This window comes from Onychomys torridus, chromosome 9 (genome assembly GCF_903995425.1).
Source record: "Onychomys torridus chromosome 9, mOncTor1.1, whole genome shotgun sequence".
NCBI lineage: Eukaryota > Metazoa > Chordata > Mammalia > Rodentia > Cricetidae > Onychomys > Onychomys torridus.
In genome coordinates, this window is record NC_050451.1 from 43,547,300 (window position 1) to 43,559,806 (window position 12,507).

At 46.0% G+C, this 12,507-nt stretch overlaps 1 protein-coding gene across 3 annotated transcripts; it reads left to right on the plus strand.

Moving 5' to 3' along the window:
- The first annotated feature begins 1,370 nt into the window (after nt 1–1,370).
- Nucleotides 1,371–11,376, plus strand: Ngdn (neuroguidin). 3 transcript variants are annotated; one of them, XM_036200101.1, is made up of 11 exons: nt 1,371–1,430; nt 1,873–1,932; nt 2,571–2,642; nt 8,659–8,796; nt 9,026–9,110; nt 9,186–9,238; nt 9,442–9,565; nt 9,651–9,819; nt 10,507–10,663; nt 10,794–10,851; nt 11,236–11,376. In XM_036200101.1, the coding sequence occupies exons 1-11, from the start codon at nt 1,419–1,421 to the stop codon at nt 11,253–11,255; spliced, it is 948 nt and encodes a 315-aa protein (XP_036055994.1). In that variant the 5' UTR covers nt 1,371–1,418; the 3' UTR covers nt 11,256–11,376. The 3 variants fall into 3 exon arrangements, with proteins under 3 accessions (XP_036055994.1, XP_036055995.1, XP_036055996.1); XM_036200102.1 differs by lacking the exon at nt 1,371–1,430 and adding an exon at nt 1,457–1,573; XM_036200103.1 differs by lacking the exons at nt 1,371–1,430; nt 1,873–1,932 and adding an exon at nt 2,982–3,084 and having other exon boundaries at nt 2,576–2,642.
- The last annotated feature ends 1,131 nt before the right edge of the window (nt 11,377–12,507 follow it).

Genomic DNA, 12,507 nt, shown 5'->3' on the forward strand with positions numbered 1-12,507 from the left:
GTTCTTCCAGAGGTCCTGAGTTCAATTCCCAGCAACCACATGATGGTTTACAACCATCTGTAATGAAATCTGGCACCCTCTTCTGGCATGCAGGCAGAACACTATGCAAAATAAAGAGATAAATATTTTGAAAAAAAAAAAACTTATGTGTGTGCCTGCGTGTGTGTGTGTGTGTGTGTGTGTGAGAGAGAGAGAGAGAGAGAGAGAGAGAGAGAGAGAGAGAGAGAGAGAGAGAGACTAAGATTCCCCTGGATCTGGAGGTGTAGGTGTTGGGAGTGGAACTCTGATCCTCTGCAAGAACAGTATGTTCTCTGAATCTGAGCCAACGCTCCAGCCCCGTTTTTATTCTGTTTATTGAGACAGGGTCTCACAATGTAGACCAGTCTGGCTTCGAATCCATGGAGATCTGTTTGTCTCTTGACTCCGGAGAGCTGGAATTAAAGGCGACAGCTCCACCTCAGACTAGATTTCCAGTCCGAGGTCTCCTTTTCAGTTGTGAGGGAAACATCCGAGGCCAGCACCGGCCTTCCAGTGCTGTATCCTGTGATGCGGATGATAAGGAGTTGTTACTCAGTCCCACCGAGTCCACCAGCCAGTGACAGGCAAGGGAGTGGGTGTGTTGGAAGATACTGAGAAAAAACGAGGGGGACCAAGGAAATACGCGCAGCCTGGGTTTTCACCCACTTCTGCAGTGGACTAGTGGAGCCAGGCGGAAGGCATGCAGATTGACCCGTTTCCTAGCCTGTCCTGTTTTCCCTAGGGAGGTGTGCAAGGGCGCACTGCAGCCTTTGCGCAGCGTCCTGCGTATACACGGGGAGGGCGGGCCAGTGAAGCGGCAGTCTGAACCGTGGCCCCGGGCTCCTCTATCCCAACCGTCCAATTCACTGGAGAAAAGGGCTCCACTGTCGTCCAAGGACGATCAGAGATGCAGGAAGGAGACACTTGACAGTTCAGGGGCAATGGCAGCGCGGCAACCCCTCCGGGCAAAGCCGAAGACCGCCACCCAGTGGTCAGTTTGGGTACTACACGGAAAACGCCGTGGAAAGACTGGCACTGCGGCATCTGGGAGCCAATGAGCTCTCGGGCCGCTTAGCTAATTTCTCTTTTCCATTCGCTGTTCTAGCTGTCAATCAGTCGTTTACGCAGCTTTTATTGGAGGTAGCTTCAATCATTCTCTGTAAACCACGAATCACATGTCTCGGTCCCAGCCTATCTTTTACGCCTTTAGCGCGTCTGTGCGTCTGACGAATATAGTCAATTTCTTTATCCCATTGGCTAGATGAGGTCCTGCCGCTCGGTGCAGCGGAAATGAGAGCTCTCCTATTTCCATTGGCCGAAATTCGCAAGCGGTGGTTGCCTATCAAACCTCACGTTAGCGCCCCGGAAGTCCGGCCCCGGAAAGGGTGGGCTTGGCAAAGATGGCGGCTCCGGTGAGTGCTCCCTTGTTGCTTCTTCCCGTAGCTACTGTGGACGTTTCCTTCCGCCCCCGCGGACCGGGGCGAACCGTTGTCACCGGGGAAGCGTGGTGACGAAAGTTGTTTCGGGGATGTGCTCGCCCTGAGACAGCAGTGTTGTAAGTCAGAGAGAGAGAGGCGGGCAGATGCTGCCTGTTGGCTCGTCCCGGACAGGAGGCTGATAGGAAGTCCTGGGCAGTGCGGCGGGGGCGCAGAGCGAAGGCAGCCGCGAGGTTTGGGGGCGCGGTGGGAGTCCTGGCTTCGAGCCGAGGCTGCCGGCGCCCGTGCGGGAGAAACGAGCCAAAGTCGGAACATTTTGAAGGGAAGGAGGGGATTTGGTAGGCAGTGCTTCCTGCCGTCTCATCGCCTAAAGAAAGAAAGTGACCACCCTTTCCTGTCCCCTCCTGTCTGCCTGTAGGAGGTGCTGGACTCCGACGTGTCAAGTTCGGTGACGCTTTTGAAAAACCTCCAGGAGCAGGTGAGTAGTGGCCCCTTTTAGACTAGAGTAGTCAGAGGTTAGCTTCGACCTTGTATGTCTCACGACATGTATGTCCACACGCTTTGACGATTTAGGGGGCAGATAGTTGAACGCTACCAAAATACCTGGTGTCAAATAAAAGTCTTTCATGCCATAGTTCAAGGTAATTCGTCCCTGCGCCCAAAGAAATACAGGAAACTGTTTTCTTAAGTTATACTCAAACTCCTTTGTTTAAACAACTAAGAAAACAGATATTGGCAGTAGTGACATATCACTGCAAGTTCCACTTCATATGCATTTACATAGTTCGATGTTTATAAAGTGAGTTCCAGGACAACCGGGGCTACACACACACACACACACACACACACACACACACACACACACACGAAAAGATTATACTCTTCACCGCTGCCCCACACCTCTCCACATCCCTCATCCCCTTTTCTTGGTTTCTCAACGATCTCCTCTCCCAGCTTTGGAAAGCAACATGAAGTTTTTTTCCCTCTGCCCTGTGTTCGGCAGCGGCATTTCAGATCCAGTTTGGGTGGCATTCATTCCTTAGTATTCATCCTTCCCGATGCACACGTGTGACTGTAGTCCAGTCAGCTATTGGAATTTACTTTGGTCAATTTCAGGTGATGGGTGTGACGGCACAGGTACAAGCACTGACGAAGAAAGTTCAGGCTGGAACGTACTCTACAGAGAAGGTAGGAGTTCTTGAAGAAGGGCTGGAGGGATGGCTTAGTGGCTAGCACAGCTTGTCACTCTTCCAGGGAGCCCGAGTTTAGTTCCCAGCACTCACGTTGTGAGGCTCACAACCCCAGCTCCAGGAGCACCCTGCACATGTGACGTGTACACACACACACACACACACACACACACACACACACGTAAATCTTTAAAAAAAATTTTTTTTAAAAAGATTTGAAGAGAGTAGCTCGGTGGGGTTTTGTTTTGTTTTGTTTATACTGAAGGTTTGTTGTGTGGTATTATGCCCTAAGTGTTAGAGCTTCATCTAGGAGGAGTTATATGTGGTTTCTGTGCAGGAACCCGGTAGGAATACTGAACAGAGGACTAGATATGAGTGTGGCAATCATTTTACAGAAGTCACGAGGAGGGATATGCCAGCCAAGCAGAGAGTCCAAAAAGGTATCTCAGAGAGTGCGGGATTTTGAATAATAAATGTGAGCCCCAGATACTCACAATTGCAGTGTTCTGGGGGAGTAAATGATTTTGTGGATGGATATACATATATTTCGTGTGTGTGTGATGTGGGTAGGAAGTAAGACTGGAGTAGTCACTCTGGGGAGCCACAGAGGACAACTAAGGAGTTGCTCTTTCGTTTCAAATGATCTTAGATGATGTTAGTTGGGAGCATGGTGGCTTATACACAGAAGTCCCCAGTTTCATTTTCTGGACTTCAGTTACACTTTTTCTTTTGAGCTGAGGATCGAGCCAGGGCCTTAGCAAGCGCTCTACCAGTGAGCCAAATCCCCAACCCCACTTACACTTCTTAAGTTTCAAATAATTTATATTAGTTTATAGTTAACAGTTACTCGATATTGCTAGTTATAGTTAACCTCTTACTCTACATTTGTAAATTAAAATTTATCACTGGTGTAAGTGTATGATTCAGGTTTTTGTCCTTGCAAGCATCCATTGGCACTTTGGAATGTATCACTTGTGGACAAAAATGCCATCAGTCTGTGACGGGATACCGTTGATTGAAAGATGCATCCCAGCTTGAGATGCTAAAATACGAAGATGATGCATCTGAAAATTAGATACAGTAGCCTCCTTTCTTCCTTGAATCTTTTTTTTCCACTCTGTTTTGTTTGTTTAGACAGGAGTTTGCTATGAAACACAGGCTGGCCTTGAACTTACGATCTTATTCTTCCACCTTCCAAATGCTAGGGTTATAGATTCTCTGATGTGCAGTGAAATAGACTGGTTTTCAAATTCAAAGTTGAAGAAAAAGAAATCAGAATTCTAGAGTACATTCTTGGAGATTATTGGTGTCGGTAGAGGATGTCGCTGAATATCTTGGCCTGCCTGAACTGGAACGCTAGGCTGTTTATTTACTTGGGCTTTTTAAATGGTCTCACTGTGCCAATCTTCCTTCTCCCACCTCTTCAGTTCTAAGATTACAAGCACAAACTACCATGCTTGGCAGTTTTAGATATTGGGGTTTTTGTTTTTTTTTTTGTTTTTTTTGTTTTTTTTAATTTTATTTATTTATTTTTTGTGTGTGTGTGTGTGTGTGTGTGTGTGTGTGTGTGCGCGTTGGTGTTTTGTCTGCATGTATATTTATATAATATTGGTGTTTTGCCTGCATCCTATACCTGCATGAGGGTGTAGGATCCCCTGAAACTGGAGTTACAGATAGTTGTGAGCTGCCATATGGGTGCTGGGAATCAAATGGGTCCTTTGGAAGAGCAACCAGTGCTCTTAACCACTGAGCCAGCAAACCCCCCCCCCCATTTTTATTTTTTTTTAATTTATTTATTTTGGTTTTTCAACATAGGGTTTCTCTGTGTAACAGCTCTGGCTGTTCTGGAACTTGATTTGTAGACCAGGCTGGCCTTGAACTCACAGAGATTCGCCTGTCTCTGCCTCCCAAGTGCTGGGATAAAAGGCATGTGCCACTCTGCCCAGCATTATTACTATTTTTTAATATTAGTCTTCCTCATAATGCTGTGACCCAGTTTGAAGCTGACAGTGCCTAGAAGAGCCCACTTCTCATGTTCTCGCTTGTCCTTGTTCTGGGTATGAGTCTTTGATAGTTTTTAGTGCTAGGCTGCTAGCATACTTTTGTTTATCTGTAGAACAGATGTGTATTAACTTAGCTTTTATGACCAAATACATTTATAAAGTAGTTACAGGTTACAGAGTGCTTTCATGTTATCAGATTTGTGTTTCAAAAAAAATTTTTTTTTAAAGATTTATTTATTTAATATGTATACAGAAGGGGGCACCAGATCTCATTACAAATGGTTGTGAGCCACCATGTGGTTGCTGGGAATTGAACTAGGGACCTCTGGAAGAGCAGTCAGTGCTCTTAACCTCTAAGCCATCTCTCCAGCTCCTCAAAAATTTTTTTAGGGCAGGACGGAAATACTGTTATTATTTACATATGAGGAGAATACAGTCTCAAGTTCAACTGACTTAACCGATATTTGACTACCAAATGCATAATTTAAACTCAACTTGTGAGTTTTTAAATCCTTTGCTCCTCGTTGGAAGCACTCTAGGGCTCTTGTTTAAAAGCCACCCAGGACTTGGGCTTGGAGTCACACTGAGTATGACAAGCATTTGTACTCTTGTTGTGTGATTTTGGTCAAAGATTTAACCTGTCAGAAGTATATTTTCCCATGGCTATGGACTGTCATCTTTTTTTTTTTTAAGATTTATTTATTTAGTTATTTATTATGTATGTATGTACACGGAGTTCTGCCTGCATTTATGACTGCAGGCCAGAAGAGGGCGCCAGATCTCACTACACATGGTTGTGAGCCACCATGTGGTTGCTGGGAATTGAATTCAGGACCTCTGGAAGAGCAGTCAGTGAGTGCTCTTAACCTCTGAGCCATCTCTCCAGCCCTGTCATTATCATTTTTATGCAAGCATAAGACCTTGTCTTATTTCATGACTACAAATGTAAATTATGTTTGTCCAAATTACTATATTTTGTTTGAAAGTCAACACGTAACTGTAAATATAAACTGTTGGGGTTAGGGATTGAACCCTTTCACATTCCAGATAAGTACTCTACTGCTGAGTTGTGGCTTCCAGCTCTGTAACACAATTTTAATTTTGGGAACTTTGGAAGGTAGATAATTTAGCACAAAAAAGAAAACATTTTTTTAAATGATTTATTTATTTTCATGTGCATTGATGTTTTGCCTGCATGTAGGTCTATGTGAGGGTGTCTGATCCCCTGCAGCAGGAGTTACACACAGTTATGAGCTGCATGTGGGTGCTGGGAATTGAACCCGGGTCCTCTGGAAGAGTAGTCAGTGCTCTTAACCACTGAACCATCTCTCCCCAAAAAGAAAAAAAAGCAGTATAGTTACCACTTCAAGATAACCAATAGGGTACAGGCTTGATTTATTTTTCTTTCTGTTTGTTTGTTTGTTTGTTTTGGGGGTTTTGTTTTGTTTGTATTTGAGACAGAGTTTCTCTGTGTAGCTGTCCTTGAACTTGCTCTATAGACCAGGGTGGCCTTGAATTCAGAAATGCACTTGCCTCTGCTTCCTGAATACTGGGATTAAAGGCATGTGCCACTCCACCCCCACCATACCCCCCTCTCCAGCTCTTTCTGGTTTTTTGAGATGGGTCCTCAACTAGCCCAGGCTGGTGTTGAACTCCTGATATTCTTGCTTCTACCTCCCAAGTGTTGGAATTACACACCCCTACTCCACCCAGGTTTCCTTTCTTTTCCGTGTCTTTTAACAGGAGTAATGTATGCTTGTTGAAAAGGTACTTTTTCATAGTACAAGCACTCCATTTCTCTATTATCCTCATCTCTCCAAACAGTTTTTTTATGCATTAAAAAAAAGTGTGTGCAGCCGACAAGATGGCTGAGGCGTGAAAGCACTGGGTACAAGCCTTGTTCATCCCTGAAACCTACCTAATGCTGGAAGGAGAAAACTGACTCCACAGAGTTGTCCTCTGACCTCCATGTGTGCAGGGTTGGATGCATGTGCTCATCTTACATAATAACTTCTTATGAAGTGTATGCATCGCACAGCCCCATTGAAACCATATTATAACCCCTTTTTACAACTTTTGTTGATGTTGATTTAGTTCCATGTCAGGATAGATGAATCATTTGTCTTATCTGTATTGTAATGGGGATAAGATTGGTAATTGGTTTGGATAATTTAAAAATCATACTATATGGAGGCTCTTTTGGTCCAAACTTGGGAGGGCCTGTCAGTGAAATGAGGCCAAGGGTGGGTTGAGATGCACAATGGCGCAGTGGTTCTCTTTTTCCAGAGAATCCTGTGGACTCAGATGTCAGCAGCTATGAGACTGCGACACTCTTAGTCTTTGGCCGCTTTGGATAGCTTTTTCTCAAGTAGCCAGCCCTTATCCTGGGGATGCATCTCAGGACCTCCTGTGGGCCCCTGAGACCTCTGCTGTGCTGCTTCCTCTGTGGTCTGGTCCTGCTGCACAGCGCCAGGCTTAGCTGCTTTCCCTCCACCTGCTCTGCTCATGTCACTGCTCTGGTGCCCGTGTGCAGAGACTCTAAGTAAAATAGCGGTCTCTGGAACCAAAGTTGTTGGTGCTTTGACAGTTGAACTGGGGCGGTTACTAAGTGACCGGCAGCATTTGCGTTGTGGATGTACTAGGTGAAGGAATGGGTAAGGTGGCACAAGAGTTCATCGCCATGGTAGAGCAGTACACAGTTCAAAGCATGAATGGTAGGCACTGGTGGTCCAAACAGTTTTCCAGACTTGGGAGGCGGAAGCAGGAGGGTCATAATTTCTGGGTCATTCTTGCTACACACAGAGTTCTAAGCCAGCTTGGGCTACATGAAACAGATTCTTTTTTTTTTTCTTTTAATTTATATATATATATACACACATATATATATATAAATTTTTTCATTTTACATACCAACCTCAGTTTCCCCTCCCTCCCCTTCTCCCACCTCCTCACCTCTCTCCCACTCTACCCCCATCCACTCCTCAGAGTGGGTAAGGCCTCCCATGGTAGTCAACAAAGTCTGGCATACCAAGTTGAAGGAGAGCCTAGCCCCTCTCCATTGTATCAAGGCTGAGCAAGGTATCCCATCACAGGGAATGGGCTCCAAAAAGCCAGTTCATGCACCTGGGATAAGTCCTGGTCCTGCTGCCAGGAACCCCACAAACAGATCAAGTCACACAACTGTCACCCACATTCAGCGGGCCTAGTTCGGTTCCAAGCAGGTTCCCTAGCTGTCAGTCCAGAGTCAGTGAGCTCCAACTAGCACCGGTCAGCTGTCTCTGTGGGTTTCCCCATCATGTTCTTGACCCCCTCTTCTTTTTTTGAATGTTGAATGTATTGAAGGAGGGAGGAGGTCTTAAATACAGGCTTACAGCACGATGGGAGAACCCCAGATGGCAGAAGTTTGCTTCTGATGTGTTTTTTTGTTTTTTTTGTTGTTTTTTTTTTTGGAGCTGAGGCCTTGCACTTGCTAGGCAAGCGCTCTACCACTGAGCTAAATCCCCAACCCGCTTCTGATATTTTGCAACCTTACATCTAAGCTGTTAACACCTAATATGTGGACACACAGACACGGAGCTTCCCTTAAGCATTCAGGAGGGTGGAATCTCGAAAGGAATTAGCATAGGGAGGATATCAAGGTCAAGGCCAGCAAGCAATGCAACAGTTACCCAAAACGGGGGGGGGGGGGGGGGGGACGGACGGACGGACGGACGGACGACGACAGATTCTTGATAGCTATGACTGGCCTTGAACTTGTGGCAATCCTCCTGCTTCAGCCTCCTAAGTGCTGAGAGTATAGGCGTGTGAGCCTTACTGCTCATCTAGGATTTTGGACTGCAGCTCACTGAATGACCCAGAAAGCAAGACTGCAGCTGAGTCCCACATACTGACATGGACTAGTTGGGAGAAACTTGGACTTGGAAAAACATTATCCTGGTATTTGCCCTGCGTCTCCTCCTGATTCTTTGGCTAAAACTAAGAATCTGCCTTTTACTGTTTTGTTTAACTTAGGGTTTGAGCTTCTTGGAAGTGAAAGACCAGCTGTTGCTCATGTACCTTATGGATCTGAGCCACCTCATCCTGGACAAAGCCTCCGGAGGATCTCTGCAGGGACACCCTGCAGTTTTGAGGCTGGTGGAAATCCGCACGGTATGAGACCTTTGCATATTGGAGTCTTGTTTCTGAGCCCCACACTCCAGGGTTATTACAGTAACTCTCACATAAAGGAGTGTTTAAGTAAGGAAAGTGCATTTTTGTCTGCATTTGCTCTACTTTGTGAATGTTTTCGTTGCCTTCCTTATCTGGAACAACAAATGGGCCCTGGTGTGGGCCTGATTTAGGGGAGAAAATATAATCTTTATGAATTACCACATTGTAGGTTTTAGAAAAACTTCGTCCCTTGGACCAAAAACTGAAGTATCAAATTGACAAACTGGTCAAGACTGCAGTGACGGGCAACCTCAGTAAGTGGCGGGCCATCATAAAGTCGTGGGATCATTATAAAGTTCCAGATCTTATAAACTCTCTTCCTGTTTCAGGTGAAAATGACCCACTTCGTTTTAAACCCCATCCCAGCAATATGATAAGCAAGGTAAGGGTTGTATCCACCGAGATTAATCCTATGGTGACCCTGGTCTTCCAGGACTCTCCAGGCTGGCTTGAAATGCTTCAGTATGAGGCTTCCTTTCCCATATTCATGGTTCCATCTTCTTAGGGTGCTCCAGCCGTGAGTTTTTCTTCTCTCTTCCTGAGTTTGCAGGAATCCAGAATGTTTTTTTTCTTCTTCTTTTGTAGTTGAGCTCTGAGGAGGAAGAGGAAGATGAAGCAGAGGAAGGCCAGTCTGAGGCTTCAGGGAAGAAATCTGTAAAGGGAGCATCTAAGAAATACATCCCACCACGCTTGGTTCCAGTGCACTATGGTATGAGCTGTGCCTGTGGCCTCCTTGGTGGAGACTTGTTTCTTGTGTCAGTTCCAGAGTAACCCCTGTGGACTTTATCACATAGATGAGACAGAAGCTGAGCGTGAGCAGAAGCGCCTGGACCGCGCCAAGAAACGAGCCCTGAGCAGCTCCGTCATCCGTGAGCTTAAGGAGCAGTACTCAGATGCCCCAGAGGAAATCCGTGATGCCCGGCACCCTCACGTCACTCGCCAGAGTCAGGAGGATCAGCATAGGTCTGAGTTCTTGCAATTAGGGCTTCTTCCAAGTCTGGCACAGGAAAACTGACATTATCTAGAAAGTGGGATGAAAAGCTTGGCGTGACAGTTGAAGTCTGATGACTGTGGAGTACAGATGAGAGCTAGGGGAAAGTTGTTTTTGTGTTTTAATTGTTAAAATTGTTCTGTTTTCTTCTGTCTGCTTAGGCTCAAACAAAGGCTGTATAGGGAAGAATGTATTCAGTTCCTCATGAGGGCTTTAAGAGGCCGCCTCACATTATCAAGTCGCAGTTCTTATTTCTTATAGAAAGCAGTAAAGACAGGTTTTATGTTGGTACTGAAGAGTCTTCTGTGCATCAGGGAAAACGGCAGAAAGACAGCCGACCTGAGCACAGGCTTGCGTGGGCACAGTCTTTGTAGCTGATGGTTTGTACAAAAGAACCTGTTCAGGGTGTCCTGTTTCCCAGAGCCGAATGCGAGGCTTTTCTCTTAGACACGTTAAGTCTTTGTGTGGTTGGCCATATATTCATGCCTAGGGATGAGGGAGGAACAGTAAGGAGGTTTGGTAACGATGTGCCGCACTCGTATCCTTAGCTAAATAAATACTACGTTATCTGTGAATGTCCTGAGGACTCCAAATGAGGGTGAGTAAATACTGGGGCCCAAGTTACCCTAGTCTGAACCTCTGGAAACTCTTTCTGGCAGGATTAACTATGAAGAGAGCATGATGGTGCGTTTAAGTGTTAGCAAGCGAGAGAAAGGACGACGGAAGCGAGCCAGCGTTATGTCCTCCCAGCTCCATTCCCTCACACACTTCAGCGACATCAGTGCTCTGACAGGAGCGACCCCCCGTCTTGACGAGGTGAGGCTGGGGTGCAGTGGTGGCGGGCAGCTGTTGTGCTTTTAGCCACACATGTGGGGCTGTGCACAGTGAGCCTGAGAAGGCTGCTGGCGCTCAGAAGTGCACAGCCATTTCTTGTGTTTGTCTCCAGGACCAGAATCCTGTTAAAAAGCGGAGGAAGGTACCTAAGAAAGGCCGGAAGAAGAAAGGTCAGTGAACCACTGGAGTTAGGTGCCCAGGTGGAGAGTCTGAGCTGGAGTTGTGTGGTTCCTCCATACTCTGCATTAATCTCTTTAGATAGGCCTTTCTTTCTTTATTTTCCCCAAGCTTGAGATCAGTGTCACTCACAAGGGCGTCTCTGGATTATGCTTGTGTGGCCCCACAGCTCACGGTCACGTGTCTGTCTGTAAATAGATTATAAAAACGTCAGCTGAAGGGACTGCCCTCTGTACCTGTTCCTCCTTCTGTGAGTCCTAGATGGAGAGAGTACTGTCTCAGCCACGCCTCCGTTGAGCCCTTCTCTACACGCCCCTTTCCTGCCTCCTGTCCTTCCAGCCAGCCTTCCCCTCAATCTTGGTCTCCTTTTGTTTCAGGTTTTCGGAGGCACCGGTGACGAGCACCTTGTCATCCTGGGATCTAGTGTCACCGTATGCGGCTATTTTCCCTGGGCCTGCTGGCCTTGGAAATGTGGGGACATCTTTACTAAATAAAACTGCTTTTGCTTATGAATGAAAGCCCTGTTTGCCATACATAGTGACTGGGATTGCTGGGTGTATGGTGAGTTCAGTGAGTGACAGTGGAAAAGGAAAGATGATATTCTGGGCAATGTTTGAGAAGTTTGGTTGTTTTCTTTGGTAGTACATTTCCCCTAGAAATTGGGAATTGATGATTTTACAAAATGGAGGTAGAATAGTAAACTCAACCTCCCTAACCCTGCCATCCCTCCCTCTGCATGGCTTGACAAGCCTAGAGTCTAAACTAATTAGTTTTTAGGTTTTGTTGATCTACCCTGCTCAGCCGCCAGGTGGCATTAGTGACTCAGGAAACCTGTGGTCGCTTGCTAAACTAAAAAGCCGGGTAGGCTGGTTCTGCATCAGCAAGTTCTACTTGTCCCCATTTTTCTGACTGCTTTTCTTTCTAAAATGTCATGCTCATAAGAGCTGGTCTTTGGTCAGGTCTGGAAAGAATTTGTAAAGAGTAGCTGAAGTGATGGATGAAGAGTTGGTGTGGTCTTGTGGTCTAGCCTCTGCCTCTCCTTCCAGCCGAGACCTCAGTTTACCTGGGTTAGGAAAGTCCAGCCCTTTTAAAAGCTCTGCAAAAGAATGTCAGCAAGTAGGGGACAAAAAAATCCCTAGAGGAGTGAATAGTCTACAGGAACTGGAGCCAACCCCAACTCAGGATTCTGATCTGAGCTCTCATTCTGTGTGGGGAATAACCTCTGTTGGTGAGCGCTTCCGTAAACCTTGAGTACTGTAAGCAGACGGTTAAATGAGAAGAGAGGCTGGAGATGTAATGCACTGGAACATCTGATATTAGTGTCTGGCTCTCCTGACAGGTGTCATGGGTAGGAAGAGAATTTGGGTCATTACATCACTAAAATTTTATTGATTTTGAATTTGGATTTCTTTCTTTTTTAATATATTTTTTTCTTTTGTTTTTCAAGACAGGGTTTCTGTGTGTAGCCTTGGCTGTTCTGGAACTGTAGACCAGGCTAGGCTCTCTGCCTCCCGAGTGCTGGGATTAAAGGCATGTGCCACCACTACCTGACTTGAATTTGGATTTCTACTAGTCATCCTGATTGAGGCAAGAATCAGTCGACTACAACTTGTAGAAATTAAAAGACTAGATTTATGGTCGCTCTACTA

Coding starts and splice junctions, on each gene's coding strand:
- Ngdn (XM_036200101.1), top strand. Junction 8,797..9,025: donor GGCTGGTGGAAATCCGCACG/GTATGAGACCTT, acceptor ACCACATTGTAG/GTTTTAGAAAAACTTCGTCC. Junction 9,566..9,650: donor CTTGGTTCCAGTGCACTATG/GTATGAGCTGTG, acceptor TTTATCACATAG/ATGAGACAGAAGCTGAGCGT.